This window comes from Electrophorus electricus, chromosome 11 (genome assembly GCF_013358815.1).
Source record: "Electrophorus electricus isolate fEleEle1 chromosome 11, fEleEle1.pri, whole genome shotgun sequence".
NCBI classification, from domain to species: Eukaryota; Metazoa; Chordata; class Actinopteri; order Gymnotiformes; family Gymnotidae; genus Electrophorus; species Electrophorus electricus.
Genome location: NC_049545.1, coordinates 18,059,727 through 18,086,151, shown reverse-complemented (window position 1 = coordinate 18,086,151; position 26,425 = coordinate 18,059,727). Strand labels below are relative to the sequence as shown.

General features: G+C 38.8%; 1 protein-coding gene across 8 annotated transcripts in view; it reads right to left on the bottom strand.

Annotated features, from left to right (window-relative positions):
- Positions 1-11,064: 11,064 nt before the first annotated feature.
- Positions 11,065-26,425, bottom strand: part of ppm1aa (protein phosphatase, Mg2+/Mn2+ dependent, 1Aa) — a 39,137-nt gene continuing 23,776 nt past the window's right edge. The window contains exons 6-7 of one of the 8 annotated variants that reach the window (XR_004776652.1): positions 19,837-19,979; positions 11,065-12,443 (exon numbers count right to left, since the gene is read on the bottom strand). Coding sequence is in view for 5 of the 8 variants with exons in the window: in XM_035531495.1 (XP_035387388.1) it covers positions 12,579-12,620; positions 19,837-19,959 (165 nt within the window). In the remaining 3 variants the exon portion in view is untranslated. The other 7 variants (XM_035531496.1, XM_035531495.1, XR_004776651.1 and 4 more) reach the window with 7 other exon arrangements.

The following is a 26,425-nucleotide window of genomic DNA, read 5'->3' as shown; positions in this document are numbered from 1 at the left end:
ATGTCTGTATTATCAAAAATCAATTATCTATTCAGAATGGCTCTTGTTCAGTCAATCATCAAATGGTTTAAAACAATTAACAGTTTAATAACCACATTGTACTGGAAGATCCCTTGAATAAAGATGCAGACTTTACAGAATCCCAAACATCAAGGAGGACTAGCTGCATCTCATTGTTACAGTTGTTTCTACAGTTCTTGAAAATACAATCTTTGCCTACAAACAAAATGTATAGACATATTATCCTTTCTTAATATCACTGTTGGTTAATATCACAATCTCTAACCCAACCTGAACTCACCCTGTGGCATCATCCAGATTTTACAATCAACTACATACCTCTTGTAAATACAAAATAACAATACATTACACATTTACACCACCTAATGAAAGATAACACATTCATAACCAGTTCATGTACAGAAATTACACAAAAATGGGCAACATGATGGCTTGCTGGTTAGCATGTTTCCCTCTTAGTACTAGGGTCTTAGGTTTGTGTCCCTATGAGTTTAAGTTTCAATGTTCTTCCTGAGTCTGTGTGGGTTTCTTCTGTGTGTAAATAGGCTGCCACTTCTCATTGGTATTTGTGAGCATATTTTTGAGAAAGGTGCTATATAAACATAACTAATAATAATAAATATAAGAATGTAATAATATCTATAGTATTACCAAATTAAAAGTATATTGAAATCTAAAATAAATTTTAATAATGTTGAAACAACCACCACTCTTTGAAAGCATGAATAAACTCATTCAAGTTTATTAAACTCATCCAAACTCATAAACTCTTCCAAGTTGCATGCCCTTTTTGTAACAAGAGATCCAAAATAGCAGTATAGATATGTTGTAGAAGTTGATATTAAAACAGACATTTTCTGGATTGAAATCTGTAAAAAATATATGTACAATGAGTAGAAACAGAAATATACAACTAATGCAATGTAAAATAATTCATAGAACATAGACCAAAATGCATCTAAAAAAATAAGATATATGTGCACACAATAATCATTGTTGATAATCCTAACATTGTTAATAATGTTCACCAGTCGATTTGTTCTGGAAAGACAACAAAACTCTTACAATACAGCATCCCTCTAACACCAAATCTGTGAAAACCTGGAAACCTATCAAATAGACATACCGCATAATAGAAGATTAACTCTACTTCTCTCCCTAGTTGCCAAAAAAGTCATTCTGAAGAACTGAAAAAATGACAGTCAGGTATCAATCACACAGAGGTTAGGCTTCTTGAAAAAAAACACATTGCACAAGAAAACCACAGCTATTGTTAGAAACCAAATATTTATAACCAGTTCATATAAATATTCTCTCCATTTCTTAATGCTCGAAACATAATAATGTCTTGCTCAACTAAAAATAAACTTGTGCTGTAAAAAAGTCATGAAATTGAAATATAAAGTAGCCCACCAGAATGGCGGTTGGATGTTGTGGGTGGGGGTGGGATGGTGAAGCCATTTGTTTACTGACCTGGGATCAGAGGAAACAAGATACAGTAGAGTCTTACAGAGTATCTCTCATTTTGTCTCATAAGATTTTTTCACCAAAAAATGTGGTAAAACAACAGTTTTCTAAAAAGAATGTCCGCATATTACAATGTATCTAGACTTTCACATACACTTAACACGATTCATTTCTTCCTGTCTCTGAAATCTGTCTATTCATGTGTGAAGAAAAGGTTTCACAGTGGTACAGCAAAAGAATGCAACATGTTGGACTTTCTACTGCTGGTCACCATGGTGCCTTCTTTCTGAGAGAAACAGAACGAAAAGGGGGAGAGTAAGAAGGCAGGAGAGAGGAGAGATTGATAGAAAGAGAAGCTAAATTTAACAAGAGAAACGGGTTATAAACAAACAAGGATTAGACCATTCAAGCTGGTCTTTCAGGTTGTTTGTACGACCTGTAGCCAGATAGTTCTGTTTTCCTACCTTGTCCCACCAGACAGTCCCCAAGAGTCAATTTCAACAAAACAGCAATAATACTGTGTGTGTCAGAAAAAAAACAACAGTGAGCCTTGCATATGTATTGCCTGTATCACTTTTCCTGGGAAAGACTGTGGTGGAGCAGGGTGTGTGAAGAGAGAGCAATGTTAAGGTGTGTGGATTTGTGGGTGTTTGTGTGTGTAAGAAAACAGATGCCATGATGAGGAAAATGCACACCTGAGAGTGTCAGTAACAAAGCAGAATGATCTTTACTGGGAACATGTCTGTGTGTGTGTGTGTGTGTGTGTGTGTCTGGGGGGAGTGTGAGGGTGGGGCAGTGTTATCAGCCAGAGTAAAAGCAGAGGAAGAGACAGCGGTTCTGAATGTGCCGTGTTGAGCCGTGCTGTGACGGGTCGATCAATATCAGTCTGTGCTACAACTGAGCATTTCTACCTAACAGGGCCATTTCTAGAGAGCATCATCAAAAATGAAGAATCCACACCAATACTGTTTATTTTAGTCTATTTTGTTTTTGATAGTAGTAATAGTCTTTATGTCTGTGCTGGCAGTGTTGGTTGTTTATTCACATTTTTAAAATGGCTAACGCTATTTGCACCTAAGTGAAAGTAGCAATCTGTACTGTTTACACCCAGGTGTACACAGCATTATATACTATTTACACACAGGCCTGCATTATTGGCAGTCTGGTCTCAACTGTGATATTCTATTTCCACCCTTGTGTAACTGTGTAATCCTTAAGCACATGTGTTTTATTCATTACTCTTAACCCTTTCGTATTGTCTTATTTTTCTATTCAGTGTGGCCCAAAGGAGGATGGGTCTCTCTTTTGAGCCTTGATTTCTCTTAGAGATTCTTCTTCTTACTCTTGCTTTTTCTTTTTCCTTGTTGAACCTTGCTTCCTCTCCAGTGCTCTTATGGAGTTTTTCCTTGCCACTGCCATGATTGGCTTTCTCATTTCTCAATTTATTTGTTTGCATATGCGCACAAATTATTTTAGTGGTGCATAATATGCTCTGACCACTGCAGTCCTATGAATATCAGATCTTAATCCAACATGTATTTTTGTCTACACCTCATTGATGTAAGCGTTATATTGATTTTTATCCCCTCCAAAATGCAGCTCCTCCATTTACTTGAATTTGTATACAGGCCAGTCTTACCGGAGCAATATGTCGGGCGAATCAATGAGGGAAAACTTATTCGACTGACAGTGGATGCATTTTATACTCATGTGCGGTACATTTTATGTACTTTTTATATACTTTTTTTTAAATATACATACTTTTAGCACATATTATGAATTTATTTTTTTTATGTTTAGATTTTAAATTGATGTTAGCATGAGGGGGAAGAGACGACCTAGCCAGCATTGGATATTTAGATCCAACCAGATATTTTCCGCTTTGATTTTGAATGGACTGCAGTTCAGTATAAATGTGTGCTTTCAACTGCTGTTGTTTTTTCTGGATCATAAGAGGATCAGCACTAGAAAACACAGCTGGTCTCTCTGGATTCACCAGGCAACACGTGTCTGGAAGCAGCATGAGGAACAGACCTATTCTAACAGTGTGACCAAAAAAATCAGTCTGATGACCTGATAGCATGAGGAGGACCCCTGATTGGTGCTGCTGAACACCTTGCTGTTTGTTATGATAGGCCTACTATTCTAGTACTAAAAATATTATGATGAATGACTTACTAATAGCTGATGCAAGTAATTAGTTCTCAAATATTTCCTTAAGAAAGTCTTATTTATTTATTTATTTATTAAGATTTTCTTAAGACACTCTTGTTTTATTATGTAGGATAGAATACATAAAGAATAAAGATTAGGCTATGAGTTGTTCTTTCTTTCAGAAAAAAAGATTTTTGAAGAATAATTATTTACCTTAATTACTAAGTATGATGTTTAGAAAAAAAAAACATCTAAGAATTCCTTTCTCAAAGTACATTTGTGACTCCTGCTGATAGTTACTATATTCAGTCTTGATTGGCTATATGTCCTGGACAGGTATTATTGAATTTGTCCATGTATTTAACATTATTGACAGTACGGTCATGTTTGTGTAATGTGTGTGTAAGTATATAACAAAATTTATAATTGTCATGAAATATCAATGATAAGAAATATTAGCTTGTATACTGATGATATGGAAGAGCTACTAGTTTAAATTCTGCAGGATTTGTGTGTGCATGAACATTTTAAACAAAAGCTAAAATAAATTTTTTTCTGTGTAAATATTCAGATATTTTGCAATTGGGGATTCAGTCAGGAGAACAGCCTTCAGTTACTGAGTCAGGCACAGCACAGTGGCTGGAATTGTAATAGAAGTGGTGGAGGCTATTTGTGTGTTATTGTTGAATGACTTCATGTCTGTTCCAAACATGGAAGACTGGAAAACCACAGGGGTTCTATCATCACTGGAACTTCCCCAGTTGCCTTGGTTCAACTGATGGAAAACTCCTCCCAACTCTGGCACACACTACCACAATTTCAAGGAGACTTTTTCCATTGTTCTTTTGGCTGTGGTTGATGCTGTCATTTCAGTGTGGTTGCCATAAGCCGGTATAGAAGCCTCAAAGAAAACACCTGTGATGGAGGTGTAGATCTGGGGGTCCATGGACATTAACAGTTATGGTAAACTGGGATGTTATGATGCTTTCACGTCATCTCTATTTTGTCACTCGTTTGTTGACTGAGTCCATCATTGCACATTATAGTTCCCTAATTTACACACCCTCGTACCTAGACGTGCCTAATAATCTATTCTCTCTTTCTGCCCAGGTACACCTACCCCTGATGTCATGATGTTACTGAGCCTCAACCAGTCTCAGCTGCCATGGCTCCTTCCACCACCCCCTGATGACATGCACACACCTTTGGTACCAGACTAGGACTTCTAGAAAACTGGACTAGACATTAATTACTTATTTTTAAATGTTATTATTTCTTTCTTTTTCTCTTTCACTATTTATTCTGCTGTCTATATTGTTAATATTGTGGTGAATGTTGTCGGCCCCGCCTTTGAGTCTTGGTTCCTCTCAAGGTTTCTACCTCATGCTCTAGGGGGATTTCCCTTGCCACTGCCGCCCTTTGCTTGCTCCCTGGGGGCTTGGACTCGAACATGTGTAAAGCTGCTTTGTGACAACATCTGTTGTAAAAAGCACTGTATAAATAAACTTGACTTAGATCCCAGAAGTACTGTGGGCAATTACCATATGCCTTTGTGGCAGACAAGCTCTTTCCCCTTTACAGGAACCTGATGCATCCTTTCCATGGCACCAACCTCCCCAGAGAGCAGAGGGTCTTCAACTACTGGTTGTGGAATGTGCCTGTGGCTTCCCAGCAGTTGAGAATGTACAGGTGAGTTATTGGAGTGCCACTGCCAAGTCGCATGTCAAAACTACCTTCATATCACAGAACATTCTTAGGTGCATAAGCCCGAGGAAGGAGCAGAGGGGATCAGATCCTAATCCTGTTCCAGAGTACAGTTGTCATGTGGCTTTTCAGGAGGTATACAGGATGAGGGCCAACAACACAACACCAGAGGCTGTCCGTGTCAGGGCAACGTTCACCAGTTACTTAAATCAACAGGGTGCTGTGTCAAGGCAAAACCACATTTAGTCAGTGCTCTACTCAAAATTCTTTTAAGAGCCACCTACAATTTCCTTGAAGAGCAAAATTTCAAAGTCTGCACAAGCACAAAAAGTGTAATCCTTAAAATAACATTTAATATAACATTTATATTAACCATATCAGAACACCTACTTTAGAATGCAACTGAGGTCCTCCTATATATGAAATGTTCTGATAAAGCTATTCAGATTTTATTTGGCTACATTTCCAAAGTCTTGAAACTGAACAACATCCATTACGAACCCATTATGTGCCTCCAGTTCAGTTACAATTACATGAAAAACTGTGGCTTAAACATTTGTAATTTGTAATACATTAAAAAAGAACATACACTATAATTGGCTTTGTACACAAATATTTAACTGAGCTCTCTGAACATTTAGTACCCATTAAAAGCATTCATTTATATTGCTTTTTAAACTTTTTTTTACTTATTATTATTAATATATTAAGTACAAATTCATCTATTATTCATCTATATTATTAATCTATTATTCTTCCTCTTGCTGTGCTTCAAGAATAAGTGTGTATTTCACACTTCACCTCTGCTCTTTTCGACAGGTAGACTGCTCCTGATCTGCTGCTGGCTGATGTAGCCTCTCTCACCTGGGTGACCCTGCCTGAGTAGATGGGGCAGCATGATGGGGTAAGATGCTGCTTGTTGTCCTGTCTTCCACAAATGGAGCCAGGAACCCTATTGCAGTACTGAACTTCCATGAACTTCTATGGCCGATACGATGAGGCCCAAGCCCCACTGCCGTTCTTTTATTTTTATTTGTGTCTCTTTGACTCTTCTCCATTGTGTATAGCTGATTTCCTCTAAAATAGGAATGTTTTAATCTAAAGAAATATATTTCTTTTTTCTAGCCTATTTAATTCATAGGTTTTTTTGTAAAACGTGGTAGACAATAACGTAATCATACTTAACCATACAGTCTTACTCCAAATCTTTAGTTTGGACTGACTTCAACAAATTTTAATTTCTCTGAATAACAGGCAGATTTAATATGTATCAGATGCATCAGCCTTGCCTCTAATTATATTGTAGTGCTCACTGAAAAACATTTATTGTTATTGCACCAACAGCTCAAGGGCACTTACAATCAAACATGGGCACATATTATTTTAGGCTTTAACATAGACTTAACGGAACAACCTGTTTCCAGGTGGATTATCATCAACTAGCAAATGAGCAGAATATAGGTTATCAAAAGCAAATTTTTCTAATAAAATAACAGGCTATATTAATACTTTTCAAAGTTCACCAGAGACACCAACAATCGCTATAATTCTTCTCCAGGCGATGATGTGTTGATCCAAGTCCCTGCAGTTTAGCAGGGATGGATAAAAAAGGACAGGGAATCCTGAGACAGTGATGATAACATTTTCCTCCATACTCTACTGCCTCTCCTCTCTCCTTTATTTTGTTCAATCTAATATTGAACGGTTCATAAAAAAGCTGTATTGAGTGTATTATTTAAGTAAGTCATGTGTGGTGTTGGTTAAATGTTTGTGTTGTTTAGTTCATTTCTCCAGTAGTTTAGTGCAATTCTGCTTGCTTTTGCTCTGCAAGCTTTGTTAAAGGTTTCACCATTGTTCCTTGAGTAGAAATGTCTTTTGACTCTTCTTCTGTGTCAATGCTACAATGGTAAAAGAAATGGGATGCTACTGTCAAGCTTGAAGAGACTGAGCAGAGCATCAATGAATTTGAAGGTGGATAGCGAAGGCGGCACAATCTGGAGGAAAGGGGGCGTGAGCATCACGTCTGCCCCCTGCCAGGTGAGTCAAGCCAGCCAAAAGTGAAGAGGTTGGCTGGGGAAGAAAGCATAATCAGAAAGCAGCTTCAATGCCTGGCACATATGAATCACAGCTAGGTCCAGGTGTGCTCCCTCACACCACAGCACACCCTATGGTTGGGAAGTAATGACTGCCCAACTCAAGTCATCGGTATGAGTAATCACAGGAGGGAGAAAGTGGCTTCTGGTGATGGTGGAGGGCCTGAGCAGGATACAGAGGTTTTGCCTCTCAACTATCCCAGACGCATGAATACTCAGCCTGGATTTCCTTGTGGCCGTTGAGGCTCTGCTCGACTTGAGGAGGCCTTTGGGGGGGTTCTGCCATGGTAGAGCAGTACCCAAGGGGGGGGGGGGGGGCACGCTCCTGCCGGACCAGGACCTTGTCACGCACTTTCCTCGCTCGCAATCACCTGTCTTCTGACAGGGTACACCTGCATCTCATTGACCTGCACGCTTATTTATACACCCACAGGTTCGGAAGGACGGTGCTGCACATTAGTAGTCGAACCACGCGGCCCTAATGGAGAGACACTACTCCGCTCCTAAGGATCCACTAGACTCGGCAATGCTACTTGGAAAGTATGAATAATAAAGTACTTGTTAATGGAACTTTGCCTGTATCTTCCCCTCTGTCACATTAGTAACATTGAGTTGTTACAGCCCGTGGCAAAAAGGACCATTGAGAGTCTTATACAGATATTTGATTGCCTGAAACATTGAGTATTATTTTTTTTCTTATTGTTTGGAGTCGTAGGGTGGATGCCATGTTCCTTTTTGCTTTGTTGTTGTATTTTTGCTTTTGTGATAAGGAGTTGAGGGAAGAGTGATTGTATTTTCTTTTGTTTTAGGGAAGTTAATGATTGAATCCACTCTAGCAGACTTTGTTTGTTGTGTTGGCATAAAGCCCGCCCTGAAGAAAACACTCCTGTTTAGGTTTAGTTTATGCTGTGTATATATTTTGTATGCGTTTTGTTCCCATATAACAAGAAAATCAACAATACCTCACTGAAAATCCCGCACAGAGTGCGTCTCCATGTTTTTTTTATGTTGTGCCCTTTTGTGGACCTAGATTTGGAGCTCTTGAAAGGTGCAGGTAATATGGTCCTAACATAAATTGGGAGCTCGTCTCCTTGTTTTGGTTTCTGGGTATTTCTGCTTGGCTGTTTTCCTTTTGGTGTGGCGGGGTGCTCGTGGTTTTGGTTTTTACCACGTTTGATGTAGACGCTTTTACCATTGCGCTCTTCTTTGGAGCAGTTTGACATGTGACAGAAGGCAGACTTGTTACTCAATGCTGGTTGTTTCAGTATTGAATTCAGCTGTTTCACTACAAAGGTTGACGTAGGTTGCATACAGTTGGTGGAAAAAGGGGAGTTGCCTGAACGTGTTTGCGCTGTCTTTGGGAGGGTGGGCGGTGCTTTCACATGTGGAGGAAGCGGAAGCGCAAGCAGAAGCGGAAGCCACGGTGGGGCTGCCTAGCAACGCCTAGTCCTTTGACTCCTGTTTCCGACCCTGCCTCGATGACACACTTGAAGGAGTTTGAACTGGAAGGTTCGTGCTCTGGAAGTCCAGGCTGATAAAGAGATAAGGCTGCGGCAGTTGGAGCTGGAAATAAGGTACGCAGAGAGACTGTACCTCGTTTGTCCACGTCCAGTTGGTCGGGTGAGGCCCCTGGCTTCAAAATTATTAGACAAATTAGTCTTGTACCTCAGTTTCGGGAGTCGGAAGTCGATTCCTATTTCGACGCTTTCGAGCATCTAGCTACCACCTTGAAGTGGCCTAGAACAGTACGGACTCCTACTCCAGTGCACGCTTGTTGGTAAGGCTCAGAAGGTTTTCTCTGCCCATTACCTATTGATAAAAGCCTAGATTATGATGTGGTCAAGGTGTCTGTTTTGCGTGCCTGTTAGTTAGTTCTGGAAGCGTATTGCCAGAATTTCAGATCCCATTCAAAAACAGCCAACTGGACGTATGCTGAATTTGCATGGGACATTAGTCGCTTGTTCGATAAATGGTGTAAAGTGAGTAAAGTCACTTTGTTCGAACAGCTTACAGAACTTGTACTTTTGCAGAAAAGTGTGGTTTGCAGGAAAAATTTGTCTTGCGTTTAAATGAGCAAAAACTTGTATGTCTCTCTGATGCTGCTGTTGCCGCAGATGAGTATTTGTTAACTCATAAAGTAGCTTTTCCATCTGCTGTATGAGCGGATCGAGTTAGGCAATTTGTCTCCAGTGATAATCATCGTGTTATGAGTGAGAAACATGGTAGTTATTCAGGAAGCACAAAGGACTCTGAGCCTTGTGAATGTTGTTATTATCGCAAACCCAGTCATCTTATTGCTGACTGTCGAGTTTTGAAACGAAAGAATATGCGGTCCTCTCCTAAGGCAGTGATTAAATCTGTTAGTCATCTTGTGGGTAGTAATGTTGACGAAAAGAGTGTGGACAACACATTTGTCACCTTTTTAATGGATGGGAGAGTGTCCATGCCAGGAGATACAGGAACAGAATGATCTGTAAACATCTTAAGAGATACAGGCGCTGCCCAGTCCTTTCTTTTAGAGGGAATATTACCATTGTCCGAGGACTCGTATTGCGGTGTTGATCGTCTGGTTCAGGGCATGGGATCAGGTTACGTTTCTGTTCCTTTACACTCTAAACTTGCAGTCGGAATTTGTTTTGGGAACAGTTGTTGTTGGGATCTGTGCCACTTTGCCTATTTCTGGGGTTACCTTTATAATGGGAAACAATTTAGTGTTCTTTTTTATGTTACACCCTTTTGTGGACCTAGATTTGGAGCTCTTGAAAGGTGCAGGTAATAGGGTCGTAACACTAAGTGGCTGCCATAGTACACAGAAACATCTGTGCCAAGTATGGGCTGGAAGTTCCAAGGTCAAAGTGGGATACACCCCCAAAGGTTGTGAAGAATGACTATGCTAAGATCCTGTGGAACTTGCAGATACAGACAAAATTGCAATGGCTAACCAACTGGACACAATGGTGGATAAACAGCAGAAGAGGGCCATATAGCAGATGTAGCAATCCCAAGCGATAGCAACATCAGGAACAAGGAACATGATTAATAAATACCAAGAACTGAGAGAAGAGCTGGCAATGATGTGGAAGGGGAAGGCAACAGTGGTTCCCATGGTAACTGGAGCACTATGGGCTGTAACCCCCAAACTGGGAGAGTGGATCCAGCAGATCCCAGGAACAACAGCCAAGATCTCCATCCAGAAGAGTGCAAACCTGGTAACAGTTAAGATACTACACAGGACCTTCAAGCTCCCAGGCCTCTGGTAGTGGACCCGAGCCTAAAAGAAAATATATGGAATCTATGCTGCAAAAAGCCCATTTTGAACATCAGATTCTGTGATGTCATGAGAAGAAACCCATTTACATATCTCCACCTATTCAGCCTCCAGGTGTTTGGCCACATCCACTTGCATTGAAGTTCTTAGGCATGTTTCAGATCATAGTGCTTTTTGAATGAGGCACAATACAAAGTAGCCAATCAGAACAGAGTTCATTTACCTTCTATCTGTCTTAAAGGCACAGTAACAGAAACAGCCAGTTTAATTCTAAGGGATAAAGAAGGGTTGGAAAATGGTCAAGTAAAAATAACTGTATTAAGCCACAAAGTCACACAAATGACAAATAAAACAAAGTAGATGTGAACAGTTTATTCAAACTGAATTGCACTTCAATTCCTAACAATCAATGCCTTGGTCACCCCATACCATTGGTCAATTTGAATTGATTTACAATTACATATTAGTTCATGCTTGTGAAGGAGTCTTAGTTGGTCTTAGTACATAACAGTATTTGTACTTTGTCTAAGCACATTCATAGCACCATAAATGGGTGTCTGGAGCAGTGGTCAGAATGTGGTGCTCTAGTGAGCAAAACTAGACCATGTAGGCACCTTCAAAATCACCACTGCTAGGTCCACTTGTCAGGAAATGTTTGGTTCCATGTGGTACTTTGTATATATTGGACCATAACTGCTTATGTACTGTTTTGGACGTGTACTAGAAATTAAGATGCTAGCCGGGCCCTGCAAATGTCAGCAGTGTACAAATAATGATATAAAGGTCGCAATATAAAGAATAAATAATAACATGACTGGACATAGCAAAATAATTTTAACTAGACCTAGTGTCATGCTGTAGCATTTCAAAACAATAGTGCTTTTAAAAAATAAAAGTAACTTCAAGGTTACAAAATTTTGTTAGCCTCATATGGGAGAGAAATATCAGCAAGAAAAGATATTCTGGATATTTTTTGATTTGAAAAAAATTACCTTTGCATATAGGAAGAACATTTTGCTCTTTTGGATTAAGGATGTTAGTGCATCAAAAAAAAAAATCATGGCACAATCTTATAATGGAGTGTATCCCCAACAAATACATTTCATGTATGCTTCAATCCTCGGTGGCCCGTCTTTAAGTCACAAATTTGCTTAATCGCAGACCATTGCTCTTGGGTAACTGGGTTTTGAGCAATAGGGCACTTCAGCCTTAAAAACATTATCAAATGCACCCAGTTTAATACCAATAGCAAGTTAAGTGAATTTTTGACATGCATGTGGCTGGCATGTACCACTGGCCCAGTCAGTGCCTAGCAACTTTAACAGTCTTGGTACCTGTGCAGCAGTTTTTTACATTACATTATTTTATATATGACTTTTACACCTTTAAACATTACCATCAATGTCAGTCTTCAGAGTTTAAGTTCTTATAAACACATAGGCTTAATTCAAAAGAGTCAAAGCTGTGATCTTTTCTTACAGCATCAATAATATTTCAGTAATACACAACTACTATAAAAAATGAAAATAAAGAAACAAGGTGATGTACAAGTGCTGAGACCGGGGAGCACGATCAATTCCTGGATGACCATGCACCATTCCCAAATCTGTACAGACGGCAAACACGGATAATATTCACATATTAAATGCTCCACTTCATTCAGTCAGTAAAGGAGAGAGGTTATGTAGGCTTTGCTGCTTTTAACTGAACCCTCGGAAGAAAAGGACGACTGGGTCCTGGAGGAGAGAAAAGACACAAAGCCTGTCTGAAAGGATGGGCAGGAGCAAGGCACAAGAAGGACGAACACTGGCAAAGGCTGCACGAAGTTCAGATGCTCGACAGCATGCCGCAGGACAGCCAGAAAGGCGACTTCAGTTGTAGCACGGAGTTGTAGCACGGCTCGATGAAACAGCCTACATGGCAAAGGATTCAGATGAGTGAACAGGGGCATAGCCAGAGCAGCACAGGCAGCGAGCAAAGTGTCCCGATGCAGTGTTAGCCATTTGACATGAAGTTACTATGTTGCTGTGTAGTGTAATCATATCCATAGACTTTCAATTTTGTGCATTAAAAATGGCTTGATCAGCAGAGCTAACGTACTTCAAAGATTGGTTTGGTTTAGAAAAACAAAACTTTATTTCAAAATTTGATTGCAAATTTAGTATGATTTAGTATGAATGTAGTATGATTGTAAAGAAATGGTCTGGTAAAACAATTGTGCTATAAAGATAAAAAACCTGGAATACCTGGTAAAAATGTATATAGTATTCCACAGACCAGCAGAAGAGACCAAGAGTGGTAGTATCAACAATGATTTTAAATTTTAAAATGTATAAATAGCTTCAAACATACATTTTAACTTTTTTATACTGTACTGAAAATTTCTTAAAAAAAATGAACCAGCCAACCATGGTGTCCAAAGTCAAACCATAACATGAACAGAATTTAAAGATGATCACTATCTTCATTAGATCATTTTAAATGCTTTGCCCTGGATCAGAGTAATTAATAAGGTTTTGTGGCTAATGCTTGTTTAAACACAGTGTGCAGAATCATTTGTCCTGCTTGTGTTTGGTATATATGATCCAAAAACCAAAAACAAACAAACAAACAAAAAAAAACACTGAATGAGTTGCCTGCGATGGCTCTATGACTGTCTTCAATCATACAATCCAGGTTTCATACAACAAGGATATACATCAAAGTTTCAATCTCCAACTGATCGCCAGAAGTACCCATCTGTGGCAGCCGGCAGTTCTGAGTGACAGCCATCACTGACAGACAGAAGTCAGCAGTGGACAGTGGCAGCTTCCAGTCTCTAATGAGCAAGAGACTGGAGGCTGCCAGTTGTAAATAGTTAGCAACAATATTTCCTAGGTACCATATGGCTGGATGAGGTTCTGGAAGTTCAGTAGTACCTTTACATAGTTTACAGAGCAGTCGTATTGAATACATTTATTTTACTGTACTGTAATGAAATATCTATCAGCTTAATGGGTTCAAATCAGCAAATCTAATACCCAGCCTCATCACATCCAAACCTCACTTACCACATCGAGTAAAAAAAAAAAAAAAAAAAGTTACATTCCTGAAATGGATAGCTAGAAATTTACTGTCTGATGGCTCATAATCAGTGACAGCCTGTGTAATGCCTTTATAGACCAAATAGTGCACTATGGAATTTTTCCTAAAATGTTTATATAGCTAAAGTTTTATTTTTTAATTTTCATCCTGTTTCTTTCTTCTTTGCTGGACAAATAAGGTCATGATTCTTCCCATAGCTGACTAGATTGATTTAATCCTTTCAGTTCTTTAACATTCTTCCTAAATGTTTATGACATAACAAATGGAGATAAACTCATTGAAAAAGTAAATGGTTACTGTTCAACTCTATTAACATAACCAGAATTACTTAAGCAGTCTAATTTAGCCATGTAGCTAAAAGCTTTCCTCTCTTCACTTTTCACATTGACTTCCTCTACCCTCTACTTTCTTCATCCATTGACTTCCTCTACCCTCTACTTTCTTCATCCATTGACTTCCTCTACCCTCTACTTTCTTCATCCATTGACCTCCTCTACCTTCTACTTTCTTCATCCATTGACCTCCTCTACCCTCTACTTTCTTCATCCATTGACTTCCTCTACCCTCTACTTTCTTCATCCATTGACCTCCTCTATACTCTACTTTATTCATCCATTGACCTCTTACTTTCCAGACCAAGAAAGCTGAAAAGTGGAAGAAATCATAAGTTGTAACTGATCTCCTTTCCAATCATGTTTTTCTAGCTAAAGTGTCCTCTGTTGAAATTGCTGGTAAGCCATCAGTTTTAACAGCAGTATCAGAAGGCCATCCTGAAGAAGCCTTCATGTGACACCACAGCCATTTGGCAACTGAATGTTCCATTTACAATCTCTCTACAGACTACAGGATCCTAACTAGTCTGAGTTTAACACAACACTGTCATGGCACAGTCTCCTCCTCCTCAACTCCTCCCTGTGTGTGTGTGTGTGTGTGTGTGTGTGTCTGTCTATGTCACCATGCCACTGCATTATTCATTGGTCATGTGTTACACCTGTCCATCCTTGTTAATGTGTGTATTTTTTAGTTATCATTTGTGTCTGTTTGACCCCATATTTCACACACTACGCTGTAGACTGTTGTGCTTGTGTCACTATAGTGTCTTATCCTTTGTTGTGTTCTAGTTTGTTAGCTTAGTGTTGTCCTCTGTGCTTTACATCTAGTTCGTTGTTGTGTTAATAAACATCTGTGTTGTCTGAACCACGACTTGTTTCTGCATCCTGCCTCGCCTCCCAACATCACAGATACACCGACCGCTGAGGGCTGCCGCGAGTCAAGGGAAAGAAAAAGGGAAAAAAGCAACATAACCACCCCCAACCCAACCCATGTGGGGGAATCCTCCATCCTGGTGGGCATATTCCCTGGAGGTTTTGGGGGGGCCCTGGTGATGGTCCAGGGACAGAGTCCTACCTGCCTTCGCTGGACTCCCGGGATGGCTACGAGGATTATGACAAGGGCGAGGATTTTGACAAAGTCACCCTCAGGTCAGAAATGGTATCTGATCGCTACGAGGATCCGTTATTGGAGGTGGAGGAGGCCCTCCAAGAGGATCCTAACTTGGGTTCAGAGACTGGGGCAGCTGACTATGAAAGCAATGAGGCTTCGGTGCCTAAGGTACTGCCCAAAGGTACCTGCTCTAGAGCCTGCAAGCTTCCCTGTGCCACCTTAAAAGAGGCCCCCATTGTCGAAGGACGCTCCCTCACCTGGGGCGCACAGCCCTGGAGCCCGCCTGCTCGTGCAACTAGATGAGGAGAAAAGGAAGCACCATCTGTGCCTGTTCTCAAGACAGGCAACTCCTCTGGTGTGCTCCCCGGCTCGTCAGCCCAAAAGGCAGAGACGCCATCACCACCCAAGCCAGCCGTGGGCCGACCAATATTCAATGTGATAAAAAGAATGAATCAAACACAAAGTTTTGCTTCCAAAAATTATTTCAGAAATGCATTTGCTTGTTTGTTGTCTCCTGCACAGTGCCCTCCACATTGAAGCAGAGTTATGCACTTTAAGGAGGCTTTTTTGTAGCCACAACTTAAAAGTTCAAAGATGGACTGGGTTGCCTGTTGCCTGGGTCTCCAATTGCTTGGGTCTATCTATACCCTTTCTGTTGGAGAAACCATATTTGGTGCCACCTCAAGTGCTTGTCCCAAATACTGTCTGATTACCCTAATTACAGTGGAATGAAAGTGGAATGGTGACCATGTGTGAGTATCTAACCTATGACTCCTCTGTCATTTTCGCATGGTGCATTACATGCTGCAGTCACATGCAACACAGCAGCCAACATGTAGCGCAAAGGTGAGAAAAAAAGACAAACGGCTTCTTTGCTTGGACAAATAAGGTTGAGCAGGTAAACATGAAATTAAAATACCTAATGCAGTAAACAGCATGACAACAGGTTTCACCATTGTGGAGTGTGACACAACAACCTCACATCAGTGTCAGTGTTTTCTAAAGGGTATATTTTCCATTATCCCTTTTCAAATTTACCCATTTTGGAGAGTGGATTTGAAAAGACTAATGCTCAGTGGTGGAAAACAATGTTTTAATGTGGATGATATATGAATTTATGTATGGCAAAATATATGAAAACATGCGTTTTAACCCCATTTACCCATCTTACCCAAACAAAAATCTAAGAGGCGGATGGCAGGAATACCTAAAGGAATAGCAGAAGCATGCAAGGAAACATGGGAAGAGAAAGGAGCCAATCATTTGCAGAATGACACATCAATATAAAGAACATGATAAAATCCGGCCTTGGCTGTTCTATTCTCATGGCTGCAGGTCAATACATCTGCAGCAGGGTCAACGGACATAAAGGCCATATTGTTGCTCCTTCTATATGAAACCACCAAAGTGGGAAGGAATTTCAAACAGAGCATAAGTAAACTACCGGGACTAAGACATCATACAATACAGCACAAAACAGTGACTTTTCACCCAAGGCTTTTGTGGCTGAGCACTCTAGATTTCACAGTCCAGACCTAATGTACAGAAATCAGATGTCTGAAGATATTTACAAATAGGAAAGGAAGGACTCAAAAATGCACATACAAGGACTTGCCTGTTTCAGGATTTTTATCTGCTTCAAAATACTTTTAACATCTATGTTACATGCAACTTAACACCTGAAAGTGGACATCTCCCTTTCTTCTATATTATGGTGATGTACTTTACAGAACTAGCATGCATGTTCCTTGACATTTATTGCTGTATTGTTTACCCAAAAAGCAAGTTAATAAGTGGGCAGAGACAACTGTTAAGCTCATTTCAACAGCCAAATATGAGCTTATACTGAATTCTAGACTGATGTGATTTGCAAAGGAAGTTACAGTATACCCTGTGTCCAGCACTAGCTTAAGCTGATACACCTGTTGTGTAGTACAATTGCAGCTAGAATCTGTTCACAAAGCCTGAAGAACACTAATTTGTAAGTACTTCCCCTATCTGGTGGCGAGTCACTAACACTGTCTAAGATTATCAGCCAGGCACAGAGAAAACATATTGTGTGGGTCATTACTAGGCCAGGACAAAAATGCCACAGACATGAGCAAGTTGAAAACCAAAGTGATCACTGTTGGGATGTGACTAATAGTCATATTTGTGTGTTACTAGCTAAAATTGGATTTTTACTCCTAAAATGAGCGAGTGAATGTGTGAGTGAGAGAGTAAATGAGACCCCATTTACACCTGGTCACTTCATGAGACTGGTTTGTGAATTACAGAGTTTAACCACATTCATTTACAATTCGTAGTCATAGGGGTCTCCGGTTTGTCACTTTGAAACCTAATGTGTAATATGCAAATCAGGTCATGTCCACAAAAATAACAGTGTGGGACAGAGGGTATGAATTCTCTAATGACTTTTATGAGGATGGGGGAGTGTTTTTAGAGTGTATCAGCACCACAAACTGCTTATATGACTGGATGGCACATCTCCATTGACTCACAGTCTAAGTCCGAAATAGCCATCTTCTGTGCTAAATAGTATGTCAAAATTGTCTTCTGGGATGGTTAGTGTGTCCTAAACCTTAATATTCACAGTTAGTAATTGAAAAGTGCTCAAAATATATACTACACAGGATGAAAATTTGAGATGTATGAACACTATTCAGTCCCATGATTCCAACATCATGGGACATTTCTGAAGCTAAACCAAACAATACAAATTATAATACTTAATAACATAAGTGATTCATGTACCAATTATTCTTCATTTATTCTGTAAAACATTTATTTTTTAGCATATGTGCATAAAACAAAGGAGACATTATGCTAAATAATTGATTTTAGCTATTTGATTAGTAGTGTTAGCTGTTAGCTGGATAGCTACCTAGCTAGTTAATTGTTCTAGGTTGTCAAAATGCTACAAAACATTTTGATCAGTGTATTTAAAAAAAAAAAAAAAAAAAAACATTTCAGTACTTGAACTTTCCATTTTTTTTCCACCATGAAGTTCAAAGGCCATGGGGCGTTCAGCTGTAATGACAACGTGTGTTATAAAATGTTCCACACTGATTTGTAAGGGGCTGCCATCTTGTCTGCACTTGTGAAGTTGAGCAAAACTGGAGCCAGAGCAAAACTGGAGACAGAGCATGCATAATAGAGACTGTTGGGCGTACAGCATCTCTGTCCAACCCCTGGCAACATTTGTTAGTGCACGCTTCCTCTCTCAATGTCAGGAGCAAATACAACATAAAATAATATTCTGTTTTATACATTACCTAGTGTAAATATATGCCTTCATATCCATCAATCATGTTCCGGAATGAAACACTTCATCATCACAAAAATACCTTAGCAACGTAGCAAAATATCTGACATCTAATGATAGCTAGCTGCCTATTATATATAATAGATAAATAGTTAACATTAGATAAATAAATAGCATAGGTTACATGAAGCATCTTAAGCATAGCTTCCATATTCAGATCTTTGAAAAGACATATTTAATAACTGCCTATAATTTTTTTTCAGCTACTTAAAGGAGCGTGTTCACATTATTTAATTTAATGTGGCATGATGAACAATATTTTAATAATCAAGCCAAATTAAACATTGATGTAAAGTGCTGATTTGAACAAACTAGCTAGCTAGCTAACTAACATTAAGGAAGCTTATTGAAGCTTGCTTAGTTCTGAAAATACTTTGATCCTGATGACCTATTGGAATAACTTACTGCTGAATGAGACATTGCTTTACTTCAAAAATGCCAAAGTGAACAATCAAAGTCAAAGGTAAAAAAAAAAAAAAGGCAAAAAGTCAAGCTTTATATAGCTGTCATGTCAGATGCCTGTGTGTTCACATTTGACTGTCAATCACCTCATCGCCACACCACATGAAGAGTCACAAAATAACCTAAAAAAAACAAAACAACAACAATCACTGTAAAGAAAATATTGAGAGAACTATTAACATGAGGGGAGCTTATCAAATTGACAGAACACAATCGCCGATAAAATTATTAGATTTGTAAATGCCTCGTCTGAGCCATTCATGTATTATGTGAGGAGACGCTGCTGGAGCATCTGAAGTTGTTTAAAGGGGACCCATTATGCCCATTTTCAATGTCCATAATTTTATTTTGAGGGTCTAGAATAGATTTATGTGCTTCAATATTTAAAAAATAAATAAATAAATAAATAAATTTCTCATACTGTACACCTCTTTTCACCCTGTGTCTGAAAGCATTGTTAGAGCTCCCATGTCTTTAAGCCCCCCTCCCAACGAGCCCAGTCTGTTCAGATTGATCAACTCCCAGAGCAGTTGTGCCCCCAACGTTCCTCTCCTATCTCCATACATACTTCCACTTCCATACTCCCTGCATACTTCCAAACAGTTTTTGGAAGAAAATGGGATAGCAGCTGATTAACAAAACCATCACAGCATAGTAAGATTAATTGTCAAGCTAGCCTCCTTAGCAAAGAAGCCTACAACTGAGCAGTGGGTCTATGGCTTAGCTACAGCCAACAATTCCACACTTGAACATTCGTAGTAGCTACTGTGTTTGCTTTAAACATCACAAACCCACAAATAATAATGCATACTTACATGTTGTGAACCTGAATCTTCTGTTGGGCCACACAAAGTTGGAACTGCCAGGTCCTTCAAGAGTAGATGTGAAAATCCTGCGTTGAACTGCACACAGGTTTTGGAGCAGTCCTCCATGAAGTGCTGTGCACACAGTAAAATAACTGGAACAGTAGTGGGAAGAGTGGTAAAAATGAATTTCAACCACTGACTTCTTTGTGGTTGTACTCAACATGGCTACAAAACTGAACAAACCCATCCCAGGCTCCAGTATTTGCTATGAGTTGTGTGAGGATATGCCAAGCTTGCTGGTAGGCAGGCAATATGGAAAGTGTTACAAAGTGACATCATCTTGTAACAAAATGGCTGAAATTCCAACAAGCTGAGAAGGAGTTTCTCACTATGGCATGTACTGTGTACTTTTTTTTACAGACCATTTACTTGCACAAAAAAGGTATGTGACACACTAAAGGAAAAGGAAAACCCAAAAAGTAGGTAATGATAATAATAGTGGTTTAATTAAGCATCGTCTTAACTGGCTAACATACTGAATTAATTTTAAACGTGTCACCATCATGTTCAAAATTGTGCTTAAGAAATCAACAAATGTCAGTGATTTCAGTTTCTTGATGGTGGTGGTTAGCGAGTTAATAATCTCAAAAGTAACGTCAGTGTAAAATGAACTTGAGTGTTTCACGAAGCATTGCTGTCTCACAAAACCACAAATTAGTTATTTAGCCAGCTAACTTCACATTCAAGCAGAGCTTCATCTAACCCTTAATTTGTGTTGCCTGACTATAGCCCAGATGGTGCACTCATAGTCCTTCAGTCCATAAATGCATGTGCACGGGAGGTCTGCATTGATGCCGTAGGACATCCGATTTCTCATTTTGGCGATCAAAGAGCTGCTCATGTGGACAGCAACGATGTGGGCTCAAAAGCAGTCTATTACCCAAATTTCTGTGAGATACAGGTGAGGATCAATCAGAATTTATGATTTTATGTCAAGTAGTTTGTGCATTATGGCAGAAAAGAAAATATTCAAATGTGTGGTAAATGCATTTCTCTACTAATTTATTATTAGTTGTTAAGTAGTGCAAAAACTACACTGAAAACAATGAGCAACATCACGTAATTGTGGCAATATTTGCTTGTCCCACATGTGTGCTTTGAAACTGAGCACTTGTACACCATAGGTCTGTTTGTTGTTGACAGCACCAAATTGTGCATGCTGAGGAGGACCGCAGGGTGCCATTTGGTACTGTATCTCAGTTTTTCCCACTACACTGCTCTGGAGTGGGTTATGTTTGGCATTATGCACAGTAAAAAATGCCTAGGACCAATCATGTGTTAGAATGCACAGGATCTTTAGAAACCATCAAAATCTCCTAGTAATCTATAGCTAGATATTCTACAGAAGGAATAACAAATATGCCAACTTCTAGATAATTCAAATGCCATTTGTTGCTGTCATTGCACTGGAAACATTGACAACTGATTTTCACCTTTATTGATTGATTGATTTTTATTCAACCCATTAGCTTTTTTCCTCAAACTTTCATTGGGAAGCAAGACTGTCAACTAAAGCTCTTCTCCATGTCATATGCTTGGTTGGTGCAGCAAATTTTATGCTTTATACACACACGCGCACAGGAACAGTTTCTGTATCTAAATCTGGTTTGTAAGACAAGTACAGAGTGGCAGCATTTGTTAGTTTTTATTCTAGAACTTCAGCCATGCGTACTGATTATGTTTTGTGAAACAGATCCTAGGATTTTCAAGTTGTCTGGATAATTTAAGCCTAAAGGACAGTCTAAAAGAACTGCCCTTTACTTCTCTTCCTACTGAGCAGTTTTGACTTCTAGCTTCAAGTTGTCTCAAGAACAGACAACTGAAATACCTCAGTTGTAACTTGGTTACCTCTTTTCAAGTTGAGGTTTCTCAGTCTTATATGCAATGCAATTGCCTTTGAACTTGATTATTTGATTTGTAATTGGTAGAATAAGCATTTATCCCTGTCTATTTATTAACCGATACAGCCTAGTACTCAGACTAGAACCTCCTGCTTCTCCAAGACCCCATCTACTGCTGAGAGGAGAGAATTTATGCTGGATTTTACCAGGCATTTTGATGAGGCAGAAAATCCACTGCAGAAAGTCACCAAGCGGGTTGATTTTTTTGCAAAAATACTGTAAACAGGGAGGCTACATTCCAGCTCCCTCCAACCTCCGCTCTCTGGTACAGACATTCAACCTGTTTATTCAGGACACATTTGCTTAAAACACACCGAGTACATCAATGAATGGCTGTCTAACACTTTAGAAATAAAATACACAACAATGCATAATTCTGCACATTTTCCTCCTGAGTCACAGCAGAAAACTAAATAAAAAATGCAGATTACATTTGGGATTAGTTACAAGTAACCATGACCACCTGGAAAGCAGAGGTGCTGTTTTTTAATCTAATTTCAAATATTTAGCAACTCTATTACCAAAAAAAGAGAGAAAGAAACAAGCTGCTAAATTCAGTATCTGCACAAAGCAACTTGAACCTCATTATGAGCTCCTGTAAAGATCAGATTAGTGTACAATGCACTTTGAAAGCGTTTGGACAATTTCAGTCTGAGCTCTGGTCTGGACTCCATGATTTCGAGTTGAAAGAACAAAACTGACTTCTGTGTTTCACCCATATGAATGCTGACACACTTAAGATCAGACATCAAGCAGGTTTCAAAGTTTGTTGAGTATCCCTTTAATCTATTAATTAATAAAGGGGATAATTGGTGGTCATTACTTAGTTAAAATTACTTGTGGTTTGTAATGTTTATTAATGCTATAATTAATACTCAGTAAAGAGAGCCTAAATGCTACCTGGTTTATATAGTCATTCCTTTTGCTGACTAGTGCGTGTATCATTTCAGAAAGCTAAACTGCCAGCAAGACACACTATGTTTTGCTGCTTTTCTGATGGATACTGCTACTCATCTTCGTGATGGCCCAAGCCACCCACATTTTGTCTGATCATATTGGTGAACACAATGGCACTAGTGCCACCATCTGATTATTTCAAACAGACAGGCCTCTCTCATGCTAGACCCATTTCACTGACAGCCGTAAATTAACCATTTAGGTGCAATTTAGCGGAAGGGTTTTAAGTACGCGACTTATATTGTTTGCAACAGGATTATTATACTTACCAAAAGCTATTATGAAAATGAGAAATAAAATTGGACATTGACATGTGGCCAGAAAAGGGTTTTCCAACATTTATATGTACCTGATTTCGATTTTGACACCATTTCGAAATGCACTAAACAAAGTCTTCAAAAGCCTTGGCCCTTGATCATAGTACAAGGCAGGATTAGTTAGTAAAATTGTAAAAAGAACAACAATAGATATTCTGGTTGTATGTGGACAGGTCTATCCAAACATCTGCATGTTATTACAAGTTTTATTTAAAACACTAAGATAGCAATGTCGCTTGTAGCTAATACTGTTCAAAATGATATAGACTTATGTATATTATGTAGTTCTGTGAAATTCCTGCAAAAGGGGTTTAGCACCACCTGTTACTCAGCAACTCTCCAGCTCCCTCAGTAAAGTAGAGTGAACTCAGGGAGATGCATGGCAGAGCAAGGTATAAAGTAAGTTTGTCTCTCCGTCACGTCCCAAATATAATCTTATGCAGAAATTATGTTCAGTCTTACCATTTTTAGCTCATTAGCAGATGTAAACACATTATGAACAAGCACGTTAGCTCATAAGATATCTGAAAGGTAATTAAACAAAGCTAAGCGAATTACATGTGCAAAGTTACTGATAATAGCCTGTTTTGAATAGGCTGTATAGCTGACCACTCAACAGCGGCAATCATATGTGATTGCTTGAACTCGTTGTATGTGCGTTAATTATGCATCATTTGTTTTCATTACATTCATATTGTAACTCGTGTGTGCCATAATGCATGATTTGATCAGAAAATTTAATGTTAGTTGTGGGCTAGCTGACTTAGCCTAGATATGTTTTAGTTTACACTTGAAATATCTGAGGTTTGTCAACAGAAGATGCTGTTCATATTTTTCTGTATTACTGATTAGGACATATATAAAATCGATAATGTGGACATTTTCTACGTATAACAAATTATCTGAGTATATGAGTGTAGGTTACTACACAAATAAGAATACATAAATATCATTATTATTAGTTACATTTAGTTACATTTACACTTATATTTATAAATAAACATTTATTTATAATAAATATAATAAAATAAACATAAGAAATAAATACTGAAAAACGGTAACATTTACCATGAGCTGCATGGCAGAGTGAGATATGCGTGCTGTGGATTAGCTAGCTGACCACGCAATAGCACCAATTATATATGTGGTTGCTGAATTTGTGTGGAGAATAAAAGAAAACCCTTCATCCACAACCTATATCCTGGTACAAAAACTAAACAGAAATAATGATTAAAAAACTAATAAAAATTATACATTGCATAGAAAATACTTAATCAAAATCACTAGCCTAGAGATGATTCTCTTTACTCAGCAGGTAAGTGACCAGTGCTCAATTTCAATCAAGCTTTTAAATAAAATTAAAATGGTATCAAAGCAGCTATTGACTGAATATCCATAATGTACAATAGCTACACTGAGAGGGGGAAAAAATAATCACAGATTTGTTCGACTGGAACTGCTGCAATACATGCTTTCTGGACATTTGTGAAGATCACATCTCTTTAAATTGGCAGTGTGTAACACAATGCCATAGTTAAAAACAATTTGTAGAAGTTAATAAAAGGGCCAATGCCAACAGCAGAGCTTATTAGGAAATCTATGATTCAAAACCAACTATTCAGCCCATCAGACCTTAAGTTGAAAAGACTGAAGACAACTGCCGTATAACTAGTATTGATTCGGACATGGACATAACTCTTACTAATAGATGGCATACCAGTGTCTATACTGACATAATGCAGTGAATGACAAGAAAGTGAAATGAAAGGAAATCTAAGTGAATGGCTGAGCCCCATTCAGTCTTACCGAAAATTCAATTTAATAACTTTTCAAGGACTAAAGGGTGAAGGCATAGAGGCGGACAGATTGACAGGCCAAGCACACTGACAATAAGCAAAGCATGTTGGTTCAAGAGCAAGATGGGGAATTTGTTTTGGCTGAGGAAAAGTTAAAGTGTAGCCTGCTATCAGGCCTGAAGAACATGAGGAGTGGGCATATTAGTGTCCTTGAAAGTATTTAGGATAAAACAGCTTCTCCAAAGGTAGGGTGGACTAAAAGCATTTTATTCATAGTTCGATAAGAGGGGGACAAATGGACATCCAGTTAACAGAGTCAAATGAAGTCAGGTGAGGGGAATGAATGAATGAATGAATGAATGAATGAATGAATGAGTGAAAAAGGAAGCAGGACATAAGCGGGGGAAAAAGAGGTAAAACGAACGGCGGTGGGTGCTGGAGAGACGAGGAGAAACGCGGCATATAAGGGAGAGAGCAGGTGAAACTCAATGAAAAAGAAACAAACCTAAAATTGAAAGAGCAGGCAAAACATGATCAAGTGTGGAGAGAAAGCTGAAGAACATCCGATGCACTAAAAGAGAACAGGGAAACGTTTTGCCATACGAAGGACCACAAGAGCAGACAGACACGCCATTAAGGCGGAGACCCAGGAGGAGGATATGAAAATCTGTTATTTGATACCATATGCATTGTCTGCTAAATGGCTGTTAAAGTAGTTGCATGCATTATACTGTATGTATTGCATGCTGTATGACTGGAACAATTTCATACTGAGAATGAAGAAAAGAAGAAGGGGAAAGAGTGGAAGAACAGAAACATCAGGAAGACAGAACAAGCCAGACAAGATCGGTCACCAAAAGAAAAGTCTATTAAGGAGGCAGAAAACCCAATTAAATCATCACAGTATTTGCTCTTTATATATTTTGAACTACATGACTACACTATTCAAGTGGCGCAGTAAAAACATTGGTGTTCTTATTTGTGTTGGACAAGACCAAAACTATTATCCAAGAATTCCACACTCCTCTGACAGTAACTGTAGCAATTTTCTATCTCTCCCAACACAGTGATTAACCTCCTCAACCTCATTTTAGTGAGCTTTTATTAGTGAATTTTCAGACTTTAAATAACTGATGAGTTCTATCATGTGATCGGTAACTTGGTTACAATAAAAACATAAAGCTAGATTCCACATTGTTCTTGCAAACCATACAAACAAAATGAACACATCAGAACACATCAAAACACTTGCTTCTGTGTGTGTGTGTGTGTGTGTGTGTGTTTGGGTATTTACTCCTTGTGTCTGCCTGGCATGGTATTAGTGTGTCACATTTATTTTATCAAATCATAAAGAAATCAACATGATCACAGCACAATAGGCCATGCCTCACAGACGGTGAGAGAGTAAACCTGACGCACTTTTTCAAATAAAATAAGTTTATTTCCAGTCCGAAAATATTAAAATGACAACAATAACAAAAAAGACAGTTAAAAGGATGACTGGTGAGGTGACAATGTGTTAAAGGAGGAGTGATTTTTCTTGATCATTCACTCCGTTGTGTGTACA